This window comes from Pseudophryne corroboree, chromosome 5 (genome assembly GCF_028390025.1).
Source record: "Pseudophryne corroboree isolate aPseCor3 chromosome 5, aPseCor3.hap2, whole genome shotgun sequence".
NCBI lineage: Eukaryota > Metazoa > Chordata > Amphibia > Anura > Myobatrachidae > Pseudophryne > Pseudophryne corroboree.
Window position 1 is genome coordinate 217,329,691 of NC_086448.1, and position 26,660 is coordinate 217,356,350.

The 26,660-nt window shown below is 45.4% G+C and overlaps 1 protein-coding gene across 17 annotated transcripts in view; it reads right to left on the reverse strand.

Annotated features, from left to right (window-relative positions):
* PARD3 (par-3 family cell polarity regulator) overlaps positions 1-26,660 on the reverse strand; it is a 919,963-nt gene that overhangs the window by 351,296 nt on the left and 542,007 nt on the right. For all 17 annotated transcript variants that reach the window (XM_063922114.1, XM_063922110.1, XM_063922109.1 and 14 more), the window contains 2 exons: positions 18,687-18,854; positions 680-830 (listed from right to left, as the gene is read on the reverse strand). In XM_063922114.1, the coding sequence (XP_063778184.1) occupies positions 680-830; positions 18,687-18,854 (319 nt within the window). The remainder of the gene's footprint in view (positions 1-679; positions 831-18,686; positions 18,855-26,660) is intronic.

A 26,660-nucleotide genomic window follows, 5' to 3' on the forward strand; every position in this document is an offset into this window, starting at 1 on the left:
TATATATATATATATATATATATATATAATTTTTACACACCTGCATTTACTGTATATAAGAAATGCTAAATTTGTATAGATTACATGGTCAATTTCTAAGTGAAGACAAAACTCTCTCTAGTAATGTTTTTTATGCTCACAGTGACTTCTTTTGCCAACCGTTTTCTTCAAATGTTCCAGGTTTCATAGTAGATGCACTATCCATTCATTTATTTGGCAATCAGCTGTGTTAATGCATTCACAATTCAGACTATATTCCACTTTGAGTAAGTCACTTACATGTATGTGTAGCTAGTAATTGTAGTGTAAAATGCTTTGTACACACCAAATGTTTATCAGTCAATATGCAAAAATTGTTGTTTAATACAGCGGAGACTATGTCTAATGCACATCCCCTAATTGGACAGACCCATTAAGAGCGGAAGAGGGAAAAAAAATCAGTATTCTCCTAAAGAACATGCCTAGAGTTAAATAGTGTACCCACATCATTGGTGTCACTAGGGAAACTATGCCAATCAAGTTAGAAACTGTTTATTCGATGCAGATTTCCCTCTACTTGAACTTGTTTTTGGATATTTTGTGCTGCATGCCGCTATTGCAAATAATACATTAATCACTCCTCAATGAACAGAGAAAAAGACAAAAACCTGACATGATTAGTACAGTCTACTTGACTCACCCATTATCCTACTTAATGTGGCATTCCTTGTGGGCGATTCGTCAAACCCCTCAATGCCGCTGTAGAGAGAATGGGAAATTCTTCGTTCCCTGTCATCCAGCATTGTCTCAACAGGCAATTCAGGCCCAGAGGGGCTTCCAGGTGACTCCAACTGTAGAATGAGGAAAGAAGGGATATCAGTGCTGACTGTCTATTTAACAGCATGGGGGAACAATAACAACGTGCCTAAGGCCTGCACCCGGCTGGGTACCAAATGAGCTAGAACTTTTCACCCTGTACCAAAATAATTCGCACTGACAGCTCTGCTTAATGGGCAACTTTCTATGCCACTTTGTTGTATACCTCCTGTGGTTCGGCTGTCATATTTCAACACCCTTAAGCAAAAAATAAGTAGTACAAAGACAATGCCTCCAATCATATTAGTCAGATTTACTTACAACTGTGTGGTTATTGTTTATTTATTTTTAACTATTTCACATGCTACCTCTCAATTGCCCATTATGGGTTCCATAGCAATTTCTGCACATGTATACTGTATATCCGTAATGGGTCTATATGACCGATTGCAAAGAGACTACCTCAGTCATTACACTCAGCTCTTCTGAATCTATGTCAAGGTGCCCATACACTAGTACGATTTTGCCCGATTTCATCAGATTCTAACGTTTTGGGCTGATCAATCAGATGAAAACTGGCACATCGCACTCCGGTCGGCGGTCCCATGAGCATCGGATCGGAGCCCCTAGATCGGAAGTACTGCACTACAGATATATCGGACGCCGCAGGCATGGCTTGGACTGCATACGATACATTGTATGCAAAAATACCACAAGCTGCTGGGCGGTTCCAGGGAAATCTTATGAGACTTCTCCCTCACAGAAGTTGTATAAGTGAATGGCCACCTTCATCACTTTTCTTCACAATGGGCATAAAAACACCACTGATACAGAGACAACAATATAATACAAGCCACAGAAAAATATAAAAATATTTTGATTGTTTATGTTTTTTTTTTTTTTAGCTTTAGTGAATCCTGGGAGTTAAAGGATACTTATTACAACACGACAGATGTAGAGATTGACACTATATACATGTGTAGAAACACATCATGCTGTAGGAAATAGCTGATCCTCAGTAGCGGATCTTGCTACGGGCAAGCAGGAGTTTTGCCTGGGGTGCCGTCTTCCGGAGGGCGCCGCCGCCGTGGCAAGATCTGCTGCTGGTGCCGGTGCTGTGCGCGATGAAGTCATCGTGCACCCGCACTGCATTGTGGGAGCGGCACATAGACGCTAGAGATCATAATTGACCAGTAGTGTCTATGTGGTGCTATGGGAAAGAGGTCATGATGTCTCTCCCATAGATCCGAGGAGCAGCGCCAGTGGCCGAAGACAGAGGGCAGCAGCGGTCGGGAAGCAGGAGCGGGGATTGTAAGTATTAATTTATTTTTATTTTTTTTTGTAAGCGGTGCAACTAGGGGGCACAACTCTACAGGGGGCAAGTACTAGGGGCAATACTACTGTGGGCACAGCTACAGAGGGAATAACTGACCACACCCCTTCTCCATGAAGCCACGCCCCTATTTTTTCATCCTGGGCGCCACAAGGTCTAGATCCGGCCCTGCTGATCCTTCAAGGTACAGTTCAGATGGTCTGTAGAGAACGATAGCCTAATAAATCCATTCCAACAGGCAAATGAGACCAGACCAGAAATTAGTAACATACTGTTCTGCATGTATATGAATTACTTTCTAAATAAGGTTACCTCAGGAAAAACATTCGGCAGAGCATAATTTATAAAAAAAAAAGAAAAAAAAAAGTAAACAGATTTTGTTACATTAATGATGGGTGAGACATGACAACACCAAAAAGCAGAGCGCTTCATTGACACCGAGACCTGTCTCTTGTTTTCAGTTGTGAGTAATCAAATCTGCATCACGTACTGCTTAACCAAAACTGTCACCCACAAAAGTGAAAGCATAATTCACAGCTGCCGGTGGAACTGCCGCGTGTGCATGGAAACCTGCAGCTGTCAAAGCCGATCAAATATTCCGGCTGGAAATGGCTCCACTAAACTCTTATTTCGCTGAAAATGCTTCTTGTCAGAACATGATGGCTGACACGCAGAATGAATCTTTTTTTATACTTTAATATTATTTTTAGAACTGAAGGGGCAACTTCCCGTCCGGATGGTCTCTCTGCACAAAACAATTTAATGGCGAGAAAAGTGTTTTTCCTCTACCAATGATGACTGTTGCAAGGATACCATTCAGAAAGATTGCGTGTTTACTCCTTTTTCCTCTAAATATTTTCTCCTACAGAGTGATTATATATAGCTTCTGAAACAGTCATCCACTTTTCTCTCCCCGTCATACTTGTTAACAAATGCATTTCTCTTTTAAAATGTTAAAAGTATAATTCTGTGCTTTGTTTTGTGATATCTGGAAGTTAAATCCATTTGTTTTAAATGGAAAATCAGGACACACCTCCTTTTTCCAACTCCTTTACATGGGAAGAGAGGCATAAAACTAAATCTGGACTAAGAACTGAGGGGCAGATTTATTAAGCTCTGTAAAGTGATAAAGTGGAAGGTGATAAAGGACCAGCCAATCAGATACTAACTGCCATGTCACAGGCTGGGTTTGAAAAATGACAGGAGCTGACTGGCTGGTCCTTTATTACCTTCCAATTTAAAAAAATTAATAACTCTGCCCCTGTATAGGATTCTGAAAAACTGGAGCCAAAACATCCAATACACAACCTAGACTTTTGACTAGCACACTGTGGGGCCTGAATTATCCTAAACATACAGTATCTAATATCTCTATCACTGTTGACAACACCACCATCTACCCCGTTCCCCAACTCCGCTGCTTGGGCGTCACTCTTGACTCCTCCCTCTCCTTTGCACCCCACATCCAAGCTCTGGCACAATCCTGCCGGTTCCAGCTACACAAGATTGCTCATATCAGGCCATTTCTCTCCCAGAGTGTAACTAAACTTATCATCCACTCCACTGGTCATCTCACGACTTGACTACTGCAATGTTCTCCTCACTATCCTCGCTTGCTCCCATCTTGCTCCCCTCCAATCTGTCCTGAACTACGCAGCTAGACTTATCTTCCTCTCCCGCAGCTCCACATCTGCCACTCCCCTTCCCCTACAGAATCCTCTTCAAACTCCTCACCCTCACATACAAGGCCATCTCTAATTCCACTGCTCCCTACACCTCCAACCTCCTCTCCCCCCTTCATACTCCCTCCCGCCGCCTACGGTCAACCAATGACCGTCGCCTCTCTGCTGCCCTGGTCACTGCTTCCCATGCTCGAGTTGAAGACTATGCCCATGCTGCACCCCTTCAGTGGAACGCACTCCCCCGCTCCATTAGACACTCCCCAACCTTGCAAAGCTTCAAACGGGCACTAAAAACCCACCTGTTCATCAAAGCATACCCTTCCGATGCATAATTTAGTCCTGAGGCCGCTCCTCCATCCCCCTGCCTCATGCCTTGAACATCTCAGCTTTGCTTACATACTGTCATCAGGCTACCTCCCGCTTGCTTGCGCCTCATGTCATCTGTCTGTCGACCCTTCCCACTAGATTGTTAGCTCTTCAGAGCAGGGCCCTCTTTCCTCTTGTTATCTAAGCCCTCTTCTCTACATATTTCACTCGCAGCTCTCCCCTACTCAGCGACCATCTTTACCCACTCTTTCTCCTGCTGGTAAAGGATCATCTCTATCTATGGCCGCCAGCTCCTAGTAGTACGATGATCACTCCCTTACTACTTACATCTTAGCTGTATTATATCTTGAGAATTGTGGCGCTCTCTGTTACCTGTACTCTATTTCTGTTATTTATTTACTGTAATGCTAAGTTTAGTCTCCCTGTACTGTTCTTTGTATGGCGCTGCGAAACACTTGTGGCGCCTTCTAAATAAAATGTAATAATAATAATAATATCTAGACATGGCTTGTTCACATGTCCGAAAAAAAGATGCTTTTACCTACACCAGTTAAACGTTAAAGCTGGGTACACACTTGAGCGATGTCAGAATAATATGCCGTTATCTCCTACATCGCTGTGTGTGTATGCTCCCGTTGTTGCTAGTGACGGATGCTTGGTTTGATGTACTGTACATCAAACCAAGCAATATCACTAGCATCCAGTTGTATCCTAATGATGGACTGAACATGGTCGTTCTGTACTTCATTAAAGTCGCTCCAGTGTGTACAGACAATCTGGGCTGAAGGGCATTTGTTCTGATGTCATAACGAATGCCCGTTGCTCCAGTGTGTACCCAGCTTTAGGCAGTTTGGACTGTTTGTTTGCAACTCTAAACTGTGCTAAGGAGATTGTCTGCAAGGGGTGCAAGTTGCTGTGCCATTGCTGGTGTGTCCACACCGTTACAACGGCAACTCGCATACTTTGCCCGCAATTGGATTGCCCCTATTGAGTGTAGATGGGAAGACTTTCCTTTGAGTCACTGGCCAGAGTTGCAACAATAAAGGCAACATCTAAAGCTGGGCATACACTATACAATTATCCGGCAGACTATCTGCCAAATCTGGCTGGTTGGAATGAAAATCTGGCAATGGAGGAAAACAAATGACACTCGACCATTTGCTCCTAAACACTGAAAAATGGTCGATTGTCATTTGCTCTCATTCATTACCAGATTTTCAATACAACCAGCAAGATCTGCCAAGTAATCGTATTGAGTATGCTCAGCTTAAGGCAATCACAGCAGCAGGACCACAATCTTATCAGAAAAAGTATTTTGGCCTTCATTCCGAGTTGTTCGCTCGCAAGCTGCTTTTAGCAGATTTACTCACGCTAAGCCGCCGCCTACTGGGAGTGAATCTTAGCTTCTTAAAATTGCGAACGACGTATTCGCAATATTGCGATTAGACCTCTCTTAGCTGTTTCTGAGTAGCTCCAGACTTACTCGGCATCTGCGATCAGTTCAGTGCTTGTCGTTCCTGGTTTGACGTCACAAACACACCCAGCGTTCGCCCAGACACTCCTCCGTTTCTCCAGCCACTCCCGCGTTTTTCCCAGAAACGGTAGCGTTTTTCCGCACACACCCATAAAACGGCCAGTTTCCGCCCAGTAACACCCACTTCCTGTCAATCACACTACGATCACCAGAACGATGAAAAAGCCGTGAGTAAAATTCCTAACTGCATAGCAAATTTACTTGGCGCAGTCGCACTGCGGACATTGCGCATGCGCACTAAGCGGAAAATCGCTGCGATGCGAAAAAAAATACCGAGCGAACAACTCGGAATGACCCCCTTTGTGCATTCTCTTACAAAAATTAGAGAACCAAGGATTGACTAAAGTGACTTTAGATTAACCCATAAAGGACTGCTGCAATAAACTGGAGCAGAGCTTCCTAGATAAATCTAATTTTAGAAGTTATGGGCCTAAGAAACAACGTAACAAGACATTTGGAAAGTACTGCTTTGAAGTCTAGGAAACATACTACATCTTATGACAGTTTGGGACTGGCAGCGCGCCAGAGACATAAATTGGGGAGGGAACGGGGAAGGAAAACAAGACATTCCGAGCCCATGAGACCATGAGCGGAGGAGGTCACAGAGTCTGCTATGATGATTCCCGTTCCAGCACTCTGCCTGCCTAATACAAATGAGATATTTAATGAAGCTCTGAATAGTAGCCTTATCTTCCCCTCTTTGATAAGCGCTGGGGAGATTTACTGCAATAAAGGGTCAACACAATTACAATTGGAAGCACGTCAAGCTGCAGGGGAACAATAAACTTGCAGTGCCAGTGAATTAGACTCAATAAGGTTTAAATTGCAAAATAAGGATTTGTTTTATTAGTTTTTACATAAAATGCAGATTAGGAGTGACAGCTTCACTAAAACATGAATTAATCACCGCTTTGAGCTGCTGGAGGCAGAAAGTGAAATAAATAAGGTGAAATTAAAGCGTTTGGAAAGGTACGTGAGGATCATTTGCAGACTTATAAGCGGAAACAAATGTTCCAGCATTAGCAGGAAGTGAGCACAGGGGAAATCTTCTTCAGGACCTAAGGATCTAAGGATGCATATCTACCACCTAAACTGCTATTCCCCTCTGGAAATCTATCCTCAATGCTGTGGTTTGATTCATCTTCCCATCTCCCTCTCCTCTTTTTCAACTCCAGCAATGGCTACTCCACCATTAAAGAATTCAGTTTATACTCCTCCCCCTTACTTTCAAAACACACAATCACTCCTGCAGCTCCTACTGTACATCTCCGACCTCCTCACAGTCCACCACCTCACACCCTCTTCCTCTGACATATACGACTTTACTCCCACTGCTCCCCTACTCTGGAACTCATTTCCCCTTCTCTTTAAGACAATCTACCAGTCTGCACGGCTTCAAATGTGCTCTGAAACCGCATTTGTTCATCATCTCCGCTGACCTTCCCTATTCATATTTTCCCAGTTCTCCTCCCAGCTTTACCTCACTCAGCTAGACTGTAAGCTTGTAAGAACAGGGCCCTCCTCCCGCTTGTTCCCGCCCTGCATTATCCAGGTCTCCAATGAGACCCCACTCATTCAGAAACTCTGATCCTGGCTGTTTGGTCTCACAGGGCACTTGGTTGCAAACCACTATTGTTACTGCCCGTCATTCAGTAGTTTTTACCCTTATGTATTGTATTCCTGGAAAACACTGTAACGTAGCATTTTGTATGTAGATACAGCTGCAGTCGCACACAGAATATAGGCATGCCGCATACCATCTTAATTAGCAGAGTCTGTTTGTGTGTTTTCGCATAGTGATGTGAATATGATGCATTTTTAGCAAAATAAAGACGCACAAAGATAGCAAAGTTGCACGGGATATGTCAGCTCACGCAAACAAGGCATCTCATGGTGCATGGCACACTGAGGCTAAATGCATAATGACACATCTGTAATAAACTCATAAATGGTATCATACATTTTCTAATTATTATACAAACATCATTATGGAGGCAAACCACTACAGTCTACAAATCAGTATTTATAAACAAAGCAAATACCATAGGCTAATAAAATAAACTAAGGCTGGAAGACTTTAACACTTTCAAAAACAGCAGACACAGGAGCGTGTAACCGCAGGCCAAGAAGCTACAAAAATAACAAAACCACATTCTTAAACTATCTTGAAAAACAACCTATCCCAGTTCTGGAGACACTCAAAGCTCGGCAGGAGCCATGTCCATCCTTTATGACCAGTTAACACCAGAATAAAATATATATTTACTTTAACAAAGCAGATCACCTTTTATTTTTATCATGGCTGATAGCTACAATATCTACTCCTTAATATGATCAGTTAGCTCTCCCAAGTACAACTTTATATGTGTACGCATGTTAGATCATATTTAGAAGGGAAGGAGTTTATTAGTGAAGTCTCTCTCTATGAAAGCTCAGTATGGATGTATGTAGGGGTGGTCTTCTGTATGCCGGCGGTCGGGCTCCCGGCGCTCAGTATACCGGCGCCGGGAGCCCGACAGCCGGCATACCGACACTTATTTTCCCTCGTGGGGGTCCACGACCCCCATAGAGGGAGAATAAAATAGTGTGGCGCGCGTAGCGTGGCGAGCGCAGCGAGCCCGCAAGGGGCTCATTTGCGCTCGCCACACTGTCGGTAAGCCGGCAGTCGGCCTCCCGGCGCCGGTATGCTGGTTGCCGGGAGCCCGACCGCCGGCCAGCCGTAGTGAACCCGTATGTAGAGGTGCTTGGATTTGCAGAAGACTGTATAGCCAACTTCTATAATACCAAACCAAGCACTCATGCTGACTGTCCAATAGAATGTGGGCTACTCAAGATACCTTGGCACCTTCAAAATACACGTACACAGTTCATGGCATATCACATACGGCAAGTGTTATGACATGCATGTGATTACATAATCATGTCTGAAAGGAAAAATTAATTTCTGAAACACTTATGGCAAACTTGTCTATTGTCCCGGAATGCCCGGGACTAACAAATTTCAGGGACTTCTCCCGGACTCTAGAGAGAGTAAGGACAGCCTGCCACATCAGCCCACACCCTCAAATACAGGTGTTCGCTTACGCATTTCCCTGCGAAAAGCCAAGAATTATGGCACTGTATGGAGGGGGGTTGGCCACAATTAGGTTATTCTTGGTACCATGCTCCGTACATCTCCTATATGGGTCACACCATCCAACATCTCACAGAGGGATCAGGTAAAAACATCAGAAAGCATGAAAATATTATTAGTTACATACTGAAGTGTATCACCACAATTAAAAAAACAACACCTAAATCAAAGATGAAGTTAACACATATAGATGCATCTCTGACACCTTGCATTAACCTGGCACTCCCCAATATTAGTCTCATGTGTCTTCACTCCCATGATATGGATAATTATTCAGGTGTGGATCATTAGATCGACAGTGTCTAGGTTGACAATGTTTAGGTCAACCACTATAGGTCGATAGGGTTGGAAGGTAGACAGAGTTTCTAGGTCGACATGTGCTAGGTCCACAGGTCAAAAAGTTGACATGAGTTTTTTTATTTTGTGTGTGCCGTTTTCTGCGTACAGTGACCGGAAAGCCGAATTAGTGCACTGTGTTCGCTCGCCATGCTTCACTCAGTACAGATTACCGTTTCAATCGTAGTCCACGTGGATCGTTAAGTATGAGAAAGTTCAAAAAAAGAAAAAATAAGATTTTAAACCTACCGGTAATTCTTTTTCTCCTAGTCCGTAGAGGATGCTGGGGACTCCGTAAGGACCATGGGGTATAGACGGGCTCCGCAGGAGACATGGGCACTATAAAGAACTTTAGAATGGGTGTGCACTGGCTCCTCCCTCTATGCCCCTCCTCCAGACCTCAGTTAGAGAAACTGTGCCCAGAGGAGACGGACAGTACGAGCAAAGGATTTTGTTAATCTAAGGGCAAGATTCATACCAGCCCACACCATCCATACCGTATAACTTGGAATATACGAACCAGTCAACAGCATGAAACCAACAGCATCAGTCAAGACTGATCAAAACTGTAACATAACCCTTATGTATGCAATAACTATATACAAGTCTTGCAGAATGTTGTCCGCAGTGGGACGGGCGCCCAGCATCCTATACGGACTAGGAGAAAAAGATTTACCGGTAGGTTTAAAATCTTATTTTCTCTTACGTCCTAGAGGATGCTGGGGACTCCGTAAGGACCATGGGGATTATACCAAAGCTCCAAACCGGGCGGGAGAGTGCGGATGACTCTGCAGCACCGATTGAGCAAACATGAGGTCCTCATTAGCCAGGGTATCAAACTTGTAGAATTTAGCAAAAGTGTTTGAACCCGACCAAGTCGCCGCTCGGCAAAGCTGTAATGCCGAGACGCCCCGGGCAGCCGCCCGAGAAGAGCCCACCTTCCTAGTGGAATGGGCCTTTACTGAATTAGGTAACGGCAATCTAGCCGTAGAATGAGCCTGCTGAATAGTGTTACAGATCCAGCGAGCAATAGTCTGCTTAAAAGCAGGAGCGCCAACCTTGTTGGCTGCATACAGGACAAACAGTGCCTCTGTTTTCCTAACCCGAGCCATCCTGGCTACATATATTTTTAAGGCCCTGACTACATCAAGGGACTTGGAATCCCCCAAGTCCTTCGTAGCCACAGGTACCACAATAGGTTGGTTCATATGAAACCACCTTAGGCAAAAATTTAGGACGAGTCCTTAATTCTGCTCTATCCACATGGAAAATCAGATAGGGGCTTTTGTGAAACAAAGCCACCAATACAGACACCCGCCTTGCAGATGCCAAGGCCAACAACATGACCACCTTCCAAGTGAGAAATTTCAATTCAACCGTTTGAAGAGGTTCAAACCAGTGAGATTGTAGGAACTGTAACACCACGTTAAGGTCCCATGGTGCCACTGGAGGCACAAAAGGAGGCTGTATGTGCAGCACTCCCTTTACAAAAGTCTGGACTTCAGGGAGAGAAGCCAATTCCTTCTGAAAGAAAATGGATAGGGCCGAAATCTGAACCTTAATGGAGCCTAATTTTAGGCCCATATTCACTCCAGTCTGTAGGAAGTGGAGAAAACAGCCCAGATGGAAATCTTCCGGAGGAGCATTTTTGGTTTCACACCAAGAGACATACTTCCTCCAGATACGGTGATAATGCTTCGCTGTCACCTCCTTCCCAGCCTTTATCAGAGTAGGGATGACTTCATCCGGAATGCCCTTCCCAGCTAGGATCCGGCGTTCAACCGCCATGCCGTCAAACGCAGCCGCGGTAAGTCTTGGAACAGACAGGGCCCCTGTTGCAACAGGTCCTCTCTGAGAGGAAGAGGCCACGGATCTTCTGTGAGCATGTCCTGCTGATCCGGATACCAGGCCGTTCGAGGGCAATCTGGAACAATGAGAACTGCCTGTACTCCCCTTCGTCTTATGATCCTCAGTATTTTTGAGATGAGAGGAAGAGGAGGGAATACATAGACCGACTGAAACACCCACGGTGTCACCAGGGCGTCCACTGCCACTGCCTGAGGGTCCCTTGACCTGGCACATTACCTCGGAAGCTTGTTGTTGAGGCGTGACGCCATCATGTCTATTTGAGGAAGTCCCCACTGACTTGCTTCCCAGTTGTCCACTCCCGGAATGAATACAGCAGTCAAGGTGCTTACATGATTTTCCGCCCAGCGAAGAATCCTGGCGGCTTCCGCCATCGCCACTCTGCTTTTTGTTCCGCCCTGGCGGTTTACGTGAGCCACGGCTGTGACACTGTCTGACTGAATCAGAACAGGCAGGCCCCGAAGAAGAGTCTCCGCCCGACAGAGGCCGTTGTAGATGGCCCTCAATTCCAGTACGTTGATGTGTAGACAAGCCTCCTGGCTTGACCATAGTCCCTGAAAGTTTCTTTCTTGTGTGACTGCTCCCCATCCTCGGAGGCTCGTGTCCGTGGTCACCAGAACCCAGTCCTGAATGCCGAACCTGCAACCCTCTAGAAGGTGAGCACTCTGCAGCCACCATAAGAGAGATACCCTGGCCCTGGGGGACAGGCTGATCTTCTGATGAATATGTAGATGGGATCCGGACCATTTGTCCAGAAGGTCCCACTGAAAAGTCCTCGCATGGAACCTGCCGAAGGGAAAGGCCTCGTAAGACGCCACCATTTTTCCCAGAACTCGAGTGCATTGATGGACCGACACCCTTTTCGGCTTCAACAGGTCCCTGGCCAAGATCTGGAGTTCCTGGGCTTTTTCTCTTGGAAGAAAAATCCTTTTTTGTTCCGTGTCCAGAATCATGCCTAAGAAAGGCAATCGGGTCGTTGGAACCAACTGTGACTTTGGCAGATTGAGAATCTAGCCGTGCTGCTGCAACACCCTCAGGGAGAGTGATACGCTGTTCAGCAACTGTTCTCTCGATCTTGCTTTTATCAGGAGATTGTCCAAGTACGGGATAATTGTGACTCCCTGCTTGCGCAGGAGCACCATCATTTCCGCCATTACCTTGGTGAAAATCCTCGGGGCCGTGGAAAGCCCAAACAGCAACGTCTGAAATTGGTAATGACAATCCTGTACAGCAAACCTCAGGAACGCCTGATGAGGAGGATATATGGGGACATGCAGGTATGCATCCATTATGTCCAGAGACACCATAAAATCCCCCCCCCCCTCCAGGCTGGCGATGACCGCTCTGAGCGATTCCATCTTGAATTTGAACCTTTTCAAGTATAGGTTTAGGGATTTTAAATTCAGAATGGGTCTGACCGAACCGTCCGGTTTCGGGACCACAAACAGGGTTGAGTAGAACCCCGTCCACTGTTGAAGCAGGGGAACTTTGACCACCACTTGTTGTTGACACAGTTTTTGAAATGCATCTAAAACTACTTCCCTCTCCGGGGAAGAAGCTGGTAGGGCCGATTTGAAAAACCGGTGAGGAGGCACCTCTTCGAATTCCAGCTTGTAACCCTGGGATACAATTTCTATTGCCCAGGGATCCATCTGTGATTGAACCCAGACGTGGCTTAAAATTCGAAGACGTGCCCCCACTGGGAGGGACTCCCTCAGCGGAGCCCCAGCGTCATGCGGTGGATTTAGTCGAAGCCGGGGATGACTTCCGTTCCTGGGAACTAGCTGTAGCTGGCAGCTTTTTTCCTCTGCCCTTACCTCTGGCAAGAAAGGAAGATCCCCGACCTCTTTTGGACTTATGCGACCGAAAGGACTGCATCTGATAATGTGGCGTTTTCTTTGGCTGTGAGGTAACATAAGGTAAAAAAGTAGATTTACCTGCAGTAGCTGTGGAAACCAGATCCGTGAGACCTTCCCCAAATAAGTCCTCACCCTTGTAAGGCAAAACCTCCATATGCCTCTTTGAGTCCGCATCACCCGTCCATTGGCGGGTCCACAGGGCTCGCCTAGCAGAAATCGCCATGGCGTTGGCTCTTGAACCCAGTAGGCCAACGTCTCTCTGAGCATCTCTCATATATAGTACCGCATCTTTAATATGACCCAAGGTCAATAAAATGGTATCCTTATCCAGGGTATCAATGTCAGCAGACAAGGTATCTGTCCAAACTGCTACAGCGCTACAAACCCAAGCCGACGCCAACGCCGGTCTGAGCAAGGTACCAGTATGTGTATAAATCGACTTCAAGGTAGTCTCCTGTCTGCGATCAGCAGGATCCTTGAGGGCTGCGGTATCTTGAGACGGCAGCGCCACCTTTTTGGATAAGCGCGTTAACGCCTTGTCCACCATGGGGGAGGATTCCCACCGTATCCTGTCCTCAGCCGGGAAAGGATACGCCATAAGAATCCTTTTGGGAATCTGCAGTTTCTTGTCTGGAGTTTCCCAAGCCCTTTCAAACAACTCATTTAGCTCATGAGAAGGGGGGAAAGTAACCTCAGGTTTCTTTTCTTTAAACATGTGGACTCTCGTGTCAGGGACAGAGGGGTCATCAGTGATATGCAACACATCTTTTATTGCAATAATGATATAATGAATACTTTTTGCCAACTTTGGCTGCAATCTCGCATCATCGTAGTCGACACTGGAGTCAGAATCCGTGTCGGTATCAGTGTCTGCTACTTGGGATAGTGGGCGCTTCTGAGACCCAGAAGGGCCCTGTGATATAGTGAAAGGCAAGGATTGACTCCCTGCATTTTCCCTGGACTCTGCTTTGTCCAATCTCTTATGTAATAAATTCACATTTGCATTTAAAACATTCCACATATCCAACCAATCAGGTGTCGGCGTTGCCGACGGACACACCACACTCATTTGCTCCACCCCCTCCCTAAAAGAGCCTTCCGCTTCAGAGATGCCGACACACGCGTACCGACACCCCCACACACTCAGGGAAATATCTAATCTGGAGACAGTCCCCCAATAAGGCCCTTTGGAGAGACAGAGAGAGAGTATGCCAGCACACACCCAGCGCCAATGACCCTGGAAAACAATTTCCCAGACCCACAGCGCTTTAATATTATTCAATATACACACACTGCCAAATTAAGTGCCGCCCCCCCCCCCCCTCTTTTTAAGCTTTCTGTCACCGTGTTCAGCAGGGTAGAGTCCGGGGAGCCAGCTTCTCTGCAGTGTGCTGTGGAGAAAATGGCGCTGGTCAGTGCTGTGGAATCAAGCTCCGCCCCCTCAGTGGCAGGCTTCGGTCCCGCTCAAAAATACAATACTGGCGGGGGATTTGTATATATATTGCCTCCGCAGCCCATATATACTAAAATGCCAGCCTAGAGGTTTTATATTGCTGCCCAGGGCGCCCCCCCTGCGCCCTGCACCCATCCGTGCCTCAGTGTGTGTTTGTGTGTGGGAGCAATGGCGCGCAGCGTTACCTCAGAGAAGATCTGAAGTCTTCTGCCGCCTGTGATGTCTTCTGTCTTCTAATACTCACCCGGCTTCTATCTTCCGGCTCTGCAAGGAGGACGGCGGCGCGGCTCTGGGACGAACGGCTAGGGTGAGACCTGCGTTCTGATCCCTCTGGAGCTAATGGTGTCCAGTAGCCTAAGAAGCAGAGCCTATCACTTAAGTAGGTCTGCTTCTCTCTCCTCAGTCCCACGACGCAGGGAGCCTGTTGCCAGCAGGGCTCCCTGAAAACAAAAAACCTAACAAAATTCTTTTAATCAGAGAAACTCAGGAGAGCTCCCCTGTAATGCACCCAATCTCCTCTGGGCACAGGATCTAACTGAGGTCTGGTGGAGGGGCATAGAGGGAGGAGCCAGAGCACACCCATTCTAAAGTTCTTTATAGTGCCCATGTCTCCTGCGGAGCCCGTCTATACCCCATGGTCCTTACGGAATCCCCAGCATCCTCTAGGACGTAAGAGAAAAAATGTGAAAAACTCATGTCGACCTTTTGACCTAGCACATGTCGACCTAGAAACCCTGACGACCTTCCAACCATGTCGACCTAGTGACTGTCGACCTAAACATTGTCGACCTAGGCAGTGTCGATCTTCAGACCGGATCCCAATTATTCATAGAAACTTCCAAACATTAGCTAGGGTATGCAGCTATGGAATAATGTGCAGCCTCCGGTCAGCCTGGAGAGTCTATACGGACAGCCAACACTCTGTCTTTGTATTCTTTCTGCTTTATATTCTAAAGCAGAGAATAAGACAGAACATGATGGAAGAAGCAGTTTTTGCAAAACACAGAAAGGTCATATAGAACATGTAATTGCAGGTGGAGTGCAGACAGTACAATTGTGGATCTGGGGACACGTGGGTCTGAGCATCATGTGGGGTATTTTATGGCTAGGGGGTTTATGAGTGGTATGTGGACATCTAGCTCTGACGGATTTCTTCTGTGACTTTACAGGAGAGGATATGTTATTTTATAAGTATACAACATGCATTTGTTATTATAATGTGGTCTGCATGCATGTTTACTATGAAATACCATAAGCCAACTTACCATTATGGATATTAATTCTATACTCCTCTTTATAAAAATATAAATACTGCTTAAAAATATTAAGTAGAAAAATCATGCTCCACAGCAAAAAAATGTAGCGTAATCACTGCCTTAAACAGCGTAGACCATAAAAAATAAAAAAAAAGGTGTCCCAGGGAAGATGTAATTCCGTTCAACATGGTTGTAAACCATCCAAACCAAATTAAGCAACAAGAACAAAAGCACAACATACCAAAAGCAGTGCTACAACCAGTGACCGCAAAGAAATCGCACACAATTAACACATGCCCCTAAAAGGAATCAAGCAGCTCAACACAACTGAGAATGGAGAACACACAGAATAGAAATAATCTATATTAAGCAAAGGTTCTTCTAATCAACTCTTGAAATGGCAAATATGTGGCAATATATTGGTATACACAATAAATTTAAAGAACCGTTCAGTTAGGGCATCAGATGCATACAATCAAAATTTTAATTAAACCCTAGGCAGAGGAGATGTTAGGAACTAAAGCCCCCCACCCCAAACCCCCCCCCCAAAAACCCCAACAGTATGTAGTTTAGTTGGGGGCAACCACATTAAGGATAGGTTAAATGGAGCTTTATTGGAATTACCCCGATGATGTGAGTTCTAAACCCTCCAACCTCGACCTCGCACTGCAATAAGCAGTAAATTAAACATAAATAAAAGAGAAAAAAATTACTCTAAAACAGTTCTCATCCAGCAAGGACAGTGTCAGCATTGCTAGAGTGATTTATAAAATCAATCACTTTATAAAATGGTCTCAACGATTCTCACAAAGACACAAAAGTCATCTTTCACCTGTATGGGAGAAAGACCATTAATTCCCTGTATAACCAGTACCAAACAGGTGGGAGCACTACATAATGCCAAATACATGCCTGGGCACCATGTGTGCAACAGACTACCGACAGGAAAATAGCTACTCAGAGGTGTCAATGCAAGTGCCTGCAACATGGTCAGTGTCGTACCAACAATTCCTCATCACAACAAACAAAATATACATGGCAAATTGGCACGTGTTCAATAACTATCTTCCCACGAACTCTGTTATTTTCAGCTTAAAAAGAATATAATAAAAAACACACACAGAAAAAATGTATTTACTGTAGCTGGAAGACAGGTAGGGGACATGATCACAATTGGCAAAGCACGCAGAAAGGAAAAACAGCCCAAAAATAAGCATTTTATGTGTAATCTCTTAGCAGATTAGCTCTATATTAGATGCCATTTGTAAACCTATCTTTTGTACGCTATATAGTAATCCAACTACTTTATTCCAAGGCTGCAATTGCTGCTGGTAAAGTAATGTAGGCTGAGCTATATCTCACAGTGTCAATAGATGAGAGTGCGTAATTACTGGTCATCTGCTCTGTGCTTGACTTCAGCAAGAACACCCAGCTGTATTCGACATTCACCCATGAAGCTGGTCAGAAGATGTCCATTACTTGGAAAATTGTAGTTCACCTACTCTACATAGTCAATATGTTGCTTTACATGCACCTCACCACAACCATTGCATGAATTGTCTAATTCAGTCCTTAAATAGGAAGTTCTCACTGTGAAAACATGGCCTACTGGAATGGATGAATGATTTAAGGGGTTGACCGTTTTGAACAGCACATTCTGTAGGCAGACCTGCCTCCAAAGAAAAAAATGTATGAAAGTAGTTAGCAGGCTCACCCAGGTAAAGAGTAGGCCTACATGGTATACATGGCGGTCATTACTGACTCACAGGAAAATGCTTATCAAAAGAGAACAACTTTGTCTAGAAAATTCCAAGAAGATCTATGAAAGACCAGAAGCCCTGAGGTGCTTCAGATGTCACCAGGATCCATCTATGTACAGATGTGTCCTCCTACATCGTTGCTCTTGTCTCGCCGAGTGGGGAGCGTGTTCACTAACGTCAAGCGTTTTGTTGTGCATTTTCCCCCCGAAAATGCATCTTATTAGCATCACTATGCAATAAGACGCACAAGCTGACACTGCTGATTAAAATGGAAAACACTAATGTAGCATTTCGTATGCAGATACAGCCGCAATCACACACAGAATATAGGCATGCCGCATACTTTAATCAGCAGAGTTTGCTTGTGTGTTTTATTTGCATAATGAAGAGAATAAGACGCATTTTTGGGGGAAAAGACACCCAACATTTGCAGAGCTGCCCGGCAACTGCCATCCCACTCACGCCAGGTGCCTCGTGGTGCATGGTGTATTGAAGCTAGATGTATGAGGACACATCTACAGCTTGCATTTATCTAATATTAGCTGCTGGTCACCACATGTGATTTTAAAAGGTTGCATCATGGTTGTCAATATACATATATTATACAGCCTTGCTCACTTATGAGAAACCATTCTTGTATAGAGCACAATTCTAAAGTTTAAATAACTTTATCTAATCTAATAGTTCGGGCTTACTCTGCTGTATATGGAAAGATCTACCCTTTGGATAAAGCTTTCTGTAGTCAGCTATTGTTACCATGACCTATGTCAGCGAAAGTACTTTCGTGTGCAGTGCGATAAAACCATACTGAGGGGATGGGGATGAATGGTCAGAAAACATAATTATCTAATGAACTACAGATCATTACAACATCGCGGTTCGTTAAAGTATGTGAGAAAGGCATGTTTCACTGCTGCCTTCAGAATTGTTTTTCCTCATTAGTCATATTGCATTGTTTAAAAGGGTCTTGACCCCTTTAACCAAACATAAGCGTGTAGCACCACCTACAGGCTACAAGGAAGTAGTGATTCCTTAGGAAAACAGCCAAATGATTGAAGTTTCCTCACTAACACCAGGATTATAGACGGATATATTAAACACTGGACTAAAAGGATAAAGTCTTTCCCCTCACCGTGCCCGACTGTAGAGTAAGAAAACAGACATTATTACCCGACAGACACAGTATAACTTCATGTATCATGCACCTTTGCTTACATGAAGCAACATCTAAAAATGAATATATTGGGGAGCAAAAAGTACTCAAAATATTTTGTTTCAAGATATTATGCATATTTCCTATGTTACTCAAATTGCACATTTTGTCCCAATAAAATTGAATGGTGAAATATTACCTCACTTCTCTTTATTCGCCTGGCAACAATAAGCTGGATCAATCCCAGTCTATTCCCCTCCGTAGACATGGATTTCCGCAGAGTTTCCATGGCATCCTGATTTGTTTTGCCCAGTAGAGATTCCCCATTGACCGCAACAAGCTGATCGTTCACATGAAGTCTTCCGTCCTATAAATAAGCATATACACTGTGATTCAAAACATCCTCACTTACACAATGCTAATGGTTTAGGGGGGATTTGAAGCTACTATTAATAACCATATGCAAATAAGCTATTGCAATTTGTGAAGTGTCATTTATATTGCAGCCCCTTAAATCAATGCTTCACCCACTGCACATTAACAGCATAACATGAGCCAGTGCCGAGGCAGAAGCCCACTTTCAGAAAGCTTCACCCTTATTGGGGATAATCTGATAAGAAGAAGAGTTTATGTCTAGCACAATAAAAAGTGTTACTTCCAAACAGAACTTACTCATTTCTATTTAAAACAGAAGGAAAAAAACTAGTTGCCTATATCACTTTATTTCCTTTATAACGAATACATTCTTTTAAAACTTATATTACCTGCTATGTTTCCTTATCATTACTACTACTTTTTAGGAAAACAAGCGAATGCATATTTTAGTATTTTTTTTTACATTTAAAGTGAATACTTTCCACAGTTAAAATCATGGTATGAAACACAATTATAAAATATCTAATGTTGCCATGTCTGTGTCTGTATTCTTTTGTATTTTTAGTACTTCCTTACAAGAGCCAGCAGCTGTAAGGCAGACTCTGGGCACAACAGGTGAGAAATGTCATAGAGGAGGATGCTACGCCACCTGGTGGCTGCAACTACTAATCATCTTTTAATCAGTGGATCACATTTTTATTGGTTTTCAACAGAATGCTAACAGGTTTGGCACCATGCAGCATGAAGGAAGGCAGCTGCAGATGTCTCCTCATACATTTTACCTCAAAACACCACGCGTCGGGCGATGCCTGGCGTGAGTGAGCTGACAGGTCCTGTGCAACTCTGTTAATGTCGGGAGTCTTCTTGCCGGAAATGCATCTTGTTCGCATCGCTATGCTGCATGCCTATATACTGTGTGTGACAGTGTCTGTATCTGCATACAATATGCTAGCATTTTCGTATGCAGATACAGCCACAGTTGCTTACGGAATATAGGCTTGTCACATATCATTTTAATCCGCAAAAGCTGCTTATGCGTCCTATTTACATCATTTTGCGAATAATATGCATTTCAATGGAAAAAGCTGAACGAAAAGACGTTTGACGCTACTAAGTCACACCACTAGAAGGGCTGTTTAGCATGCAAGGATATGACAATAATTAAGCAATGTGTCCTTTACTTTTGTGGTATTGTTCATCATGGCAGCTGCTAAAGTGCCCTAAATAAGTGGTTACTACAGCATTCGGGGGGTTTACTATGAATACTCAGCACTGCAGGAAGACATTTTTTCATAAGTCTTAAATTAATAAGCCGGAGTCTCTTAAAGAAAATATTAACAAGAGTACAGTGGAATAAAATTACTTTTTTTAGGTGCATAACTTGAAAAATACACTGCAACCGTGTCAGTAGAGTAGATGCAGCGGAGGTGTATTATCTGCCAGAACACACACAGCTAGTACTGAAAATAACCTAAACATATATATTGATTTTCATCTCTCTCCGAGGAAAAAAGTAATTGGAAGCTCAGTGTTGTACATTATTGATTAGTATATATCATAGGTACTTTGCAGGCTGTAAAGTTTGGATTATTCATTGGCAATTATGTTTAGGCAATTACCATTGGCAGAATATCAGATGTGCAGATTACAGTGAAACAATCGCTGCATAGATCTCTTCTGCCTCTAGACACCAGGGTGTGGATGTAACGTTCAGCGCTTCAGCTCTAGCTGAACCAGACTTCCCACCATGCCCTAACAGTGCAGTGTTCTGCTGTCAAAAATGGAGCATGGACCCCTTGTAACTCAAACATTCACGCCTGCAGAGCAGCCAGTTTCTGAAAACAGTAGCTATACCTCTTAATAATGAACTGTGGAGAGTTTAAGGGGCCAGTCACATCTATAAAGGGGTCATGAAATCATTTGGCTGCATAATTATTACGTCATGGATCCCCATGGTGTCTCTATTGGTTTTAGCATCTCAGTACATTTTTAGAATACAGTATGTGGGAATTACACATTTTTTATTAGGTTAATATATCCTGTAGGATGAATGAGAAACATATCAACTTAATAAGAGAGAAATAGGTTTTGAGTCAGTTGTGACAAAGCCTACAGATAGCCTAGTTAGAATCTAGCCAGCTTTTAAGACCACCCCTTGGTGTAAGGAGGATCATACTGCCAAATGACAGGAGAGTATTACTGTAATTTAGAAAAATAAGAATTTACTCACCGGTAATTCTATTTCTCGTAGTCCGTAGTGGATGCTGGGAACTCCGTAAGGACCATGGGGAATAGCGGGCTCCGAAGGAGGCTGGGCACTCTAGAAAGATTTAGGACTACCTGGTGTGCACTGGCTCCTCCCACTATGACCCTCCTCCAAGCCTCAGTTAGGACACCGTGCCCGGACGAGCAGACATAATAAGGAAGGATTTAGAATCCCGGGTAAGACTCTTACCAGCCACACCAATCACACCGTACAACTCGTGATACTATATCCAGTTTGACAGTATGAAAACAACTGAGCCTCTCAACAGATGGCTCAACAATAACCCTTTAGTTAACAATAACTATTTACAAGTATTGCAGACAATCCGCACTTGGGATGGGCGCCCAGCATCCACTACGGACTACGAGAAATAGAATTACCGGTGAGTAAATTCTTATTTTCTCTAACGTCCTAGTGGATGCTGGGAACTCCGTAAGGACCATGGGGATTATACCAAAGCTCCCAAACGGGCGGGAGAGTGCGGATGACTCTGTAGCACCGAATGAGAGAACTCCAGGTCCTCCTCAGCCAGGGTATCAAATTTGTAGAACTTTGCAAACGTGTTTGCCCCTGACCAAGTAGCTGCTCGGCAAAGTTGTAAAGCCGAGACGCTTCGGGCAGCCGCCCAAGATGAGCCCACCTTCCTTGTGGAATGGGCATTTACAGATTTTGGCTGTGGCATGCCTGCCACAGAATGTGCAAGCTGAATTGTACTACAAATCCAGCGAGCAATAGACTGCTTAGAAGCAGGAGCACCCAGCTTGTTGGGTGCATACAGGATAAACAGCGAGTCAGATTTTCTGACTCCAGCCGTCCTGGAAACATATATTTTCAGGGGCCTGACAACGTCTAGCAACTTGGAGTCCTCCAAATCCTTAGTAGCCGCAGGCACCACAATAGGCTGGTTCAGGTGAAACGCTGACACCACCTTAGGGAGAAACTGGGGACGAGTCCTCAATTCTGCCCTATCCATATGGAAAATCAGATAAGGGCTTTTACATGATAAAGCCGCCAATTCTGACACTCGCCTGGCTGAAGCCAAGGCCAATAACATGACCACTTTCCACGTGAGATATTTCAGATCCACGGTTTTTAGTGGCTCAAACCAATGTGATTTTAAGAAACTCAACATCACGTTGAGATCCCAAGGTGCCACGGGAGGCACAAATGGGGGCTGAATATGCAGCACTCCTTTCACAAATGTCTGAACTTCAGGTACTGAAGCTAGTTCTTTTTGAAAGAAAATCGACAGAGCCGAGATCTGTACTTTAATGGAGCCTAGTTTTAGGCCCATATTCGCTCCTGCTTGCAGGAAATGCAGAAATCGACCTAGTTGAAATTCCTCTGTTGGGGCCTTTTTGGCCTCGCACCATGCAACATATTTCCGCCATATGCGGTGATAATGCTTTGCCGTAACATCTTTCCTGGCCTTAATAAGCGTAGGAATGACTTCTTCCGGAATACCCTTTTCCTTTAGGATCCGGTGTTCAACCGCCATGCCGTCAAACGCAGCCACGGTAAGTCTTGGAACAGACAGGGCCCCCTGTTGTAGCAGGTCCTGTCTGAGCGGTAGAGGCCACGGGTCCTCTGAGAGCATCTCTTGAAGTTCCGGGTACCACGCTCGTCTTGGCCAATCCGGAACCACGAGAATGGTGTTTACTCCTCTCTTTCTTATTATTCTCAATACCTTTGGTATGAGAGGCAGAGGAGGGAACACATAAACCGACTGGTACACCCACGGTGTCACTAGAGCCTCCACAGCTATCGCCTGAGGGTCCCTTGACCTGGCGCAATATCTTTTTAACTTTTTGTTGAGGCGGGACGCCATCATGTCCACCTGTGGTTTTTCCCAACGGTTTACCAGCATCTGGAAGACTTCTGGATGAAGTCCCCACTCTCCCGGGTGGAGGTCGTGTCTGCTGAGGAAGTCTGCTTCCCAGTTGTCCACTCCCGGAATGAACACTGCTGACAGTGCTAGTACATGATTCTCCGCCCATCGGAGAATTCTTGTGGCTTCCGCCATCGCCATCCTGCTTCTTGTGCCGCCCTGTCGATTTACATGGGCGACTGCCGTGATGTTGTCTGACTGGATCAGCACCGGCTGGTGTAGGAGCAGGGATTTTGCTTGACTTAGGGCATTTTAGATGGCCCTTAGTTCCAGAATATTTATGTGAAGGGAAGTCTCCTGACTCGACCATAGTCCTTGGAAGTTTCTTCCCTGTGTGACTGCCCCCCAGCCTCGAAGGCTGGCATCCGTGGTCACCAGGACCCAGTCCTGTATGCCGAACCTGCGGCCCTCTAGAAGATGGGCACTCTGCAGCCACCACAGTAGAGACACCCTGGTTCTTGGAGACAGGGTTATCAAGCGATGCATCTGAAGATGCGATCCGGACCACTGGTCCAACAGGTCCCACTGAAAGATTCTGGCATGGAACCTGCCGAAGGGAATTGCTTCGTAAGAAGCCACCATCTTTCCCAGGACCCGCGTGCAGTGATGCACTGATACCTGTTTTGGTTTCAGGAGGTCTCTGACTAGAGATGACAACTCCCTGGCTTTCTCCTCCGGGAGAAACACTTTTTTTTGGACTGTATCCAGAATCATACCCAGGAACAGTAGCCGTGTCGTCGGAACCAGCTGTGACTTTGGAATATTCAGAATCCAGCCGTGCCAACAACTGTTCCTTGGACCTCGCTTTTATTAGGAGATCGTCCAAGTACGGGATAATTAAAACTCCCTTTTTTCGAAGGAGTATCATCATTTCCGCCATAACCTTGGTAAATACCCTCGGTGCCGTGGACAGTCCAAACGGCAGCGTCTGGAATTGGTAATGGCAATCCTGTACCACAAATCTGAGGTACTCCTGGTGAGGATGGTAAATGGGGACATGCAAGTAAGCATCCTTGATGTCCAGGGATACCATGTAATCCCCCTCGTCCAGGCTCGCAATAACCGCCCTGAGCGATTCCATCTTGAACTTGAATTTTTTTATGTATGTGTTCAAGGATTTCAAATTTAAAATGGGTCTCACCGAACCGTCCGGTTTCGGTACCACAAATAGTGTGGAATAGTAACCCCGGCCTTGTTGAAGTAGGGGTACCTTGATTATCACCTGCTGGGAATACAGCTTGTGAATTGCCGCTAGCACCGCCTCCCTGTCTGAGGGAGCAATCGGCAAGGCAGATTTTAGGAACCGGTGGGGTGGAGACGCCTCGAATTCCAGTTTGTACCCCTGAGATACTATTTGAAGGATCCAGGGATCCACCTGTGAGCGAGCCCACTGATCGCTGAAATTTTTGAGGCGGCCCCCCACCGTACCTGGCTCCGCCTGTGGAGCCCCACCGTCATGCGGCGGACTTGGAAGAAGAAGCGGGGGAGGACTTTTGCTCCTAGGAACCTGCTGTTTGTTGCAGTCTTTTTCCCCTGCCTCTGGACAGAAAAGACCCGCCTTTTCCACGCCTGTTTTTCTGGGTCCGAAAGGACTGAACCTGATAAAACGGCGCCTTCTTAGGCTGTGAGGGGACATGGGGTAAAAATGCTGACTTCCCAGACGTTGCTGTGGAAACTAGGTCTGAGAGACCATCCCCAAATAATTCCTCACCCTTATATGGTAACACTTCCATGTGCTTTTTTGAATCTGCATCTCCTGTCCACTGGCGAGTCCATAAGCCTCTCCTAGCAGAAATGGACAATGCACTTACTTTAGATGCCAATCGGCAGATTTCCCTTTGTGCATCTCTCATATATAAGACTGAGTCTTTGATATGGTCTATGGTTAGCAGGATCGTGTCTCTGTCTAGTGTGTCAATATTTTCTGACAGTTTATCTGACCACGCAGCGGCAGCACTGCACATCCAAGCTGACGCAATAGCTGGCCTAAGTATAATGCCTGTGTGTGTGTATACAGACTTCAGGATCGCCTCCTGCTTTCTATCAGCAGGTTCCTTGAGGGCGGCCGTATCCGGAGACGGTAGTGCCACCTTTTTAGACAAACGTGTGAGCGCTTTATCCACTCTAGGGGGTGTTTCCCAACGTGACCTATCCTCTGGCGGGAAAGGGAACGCCATTAGTACCTTCTTAGGAATTACCAATTTTTTATCAGGGAAAGCCAACGCTTCTTCACACACTTCATTTAATTCATCTGATGGGGGAAAAACTACGGGTAGAGCCCACGCTTCTTCACACACTTCATTTAATTCATCTGATGGGGGAAAAACTACGGGTAGTTTTTTCTCTCCAAACATAATACCCTTTTTAGTGGTACCAGTAGTTATATCAGAAATGTTTAACACCTCTTTCATTGCCTCAATCATACAGTGAATGGCCTTAGTGGGCATCAGGTTTGACTCATCGTCGTCGACACTGGCGTCAGTATCAGTGTCGACATCTGGGTCTGCTTGAGGTAGCAAGCGTTTTAGAGCCCCTGACGACCCATGCGACGCCTGGGCAGGCACGAGCTGAGAAGTCGTCTGTCCCACATTTGGCATGTCGTCGATTTTCTTATATAAGGAGTCTATACGTGCACTCATTACTTTCCATAAGCCCATCCACTCAGGTGTCTGCCCCGCAGGGGGTGACATCCCTTCTAAAGGCATCTGCTCCGCCTCCACATCATTATCCTCATCAAACCTGTCGACACAGCCGTACCGACACACCGCACACACACAAGGAATGCTCCGAATGAGGACAGGACCCACAAAAGCCCTTTGGGGGGACAGAGTGAGAGTATGCCAGCACACACCAGAGCGCTATATAATGCAGGGACTAACTGAGTTATGTCCCTTATAGCTGCTTTTTATATTATATATGTATTGCGCCCAAATTTAGTGCCCCCCCTCTTTGTTTTTACCCTGTTCTGAAGTGTAGACTGCAGGGGAGAGCCAGGGAGCTTCCTTCCAGCGGATCTGTGAAGGAGAAATGGCGCCAGTGTGTCTGAGGGAGATAGCTCCGCCCCTTTTCCGCTGCCTATTCTCCCGCTTTTTTCTGGATTCTGGCAGGGGAATTTACCACATATATAGCCTCTAGGGCTATATATTGTGGTATTTTTGCCAGCCAAGGTGTTTTTATTGCAACTCAGGGCGCGCCCCCCCCAAGCGCCCTGCACCCTCAGTGACCTGAGTGTGAAGTGTGCATGAGGAGCAATGGCGCACAGCTGCAGTGCTGTGCGCTACCTTGGTGAAGACTGATGTCTTCTGCCGCCGTTTTTCCGGACCTCTTCTTGCTTCTGGCTCTGTAAGGGGGACGGCGGCGCGGCTCCGGGACCGAACACCAAGGACTGGGCCTGCGGTCGATCCCTCTGGAGCTAATGGTGTCCAGTAGCCTAAGAAGCCCAATCCGGCTGCAAGCAGGCGAGTTCGCTTCTTCTCCCCTTAGTCCCTCGCTGCAGTGAGCCTGTTGCCAGCAGGTCTCACTGAAAATAAAAAACCTAAAACTATACTTTCTTTCTAAGGGCTCAGGAGAGCCCCTAGTGTGCATCCAACCTCGGCCGGGCACGAAATCTAACTGAGGCTTGGAGGAGGGTCATAGAGGGAGGA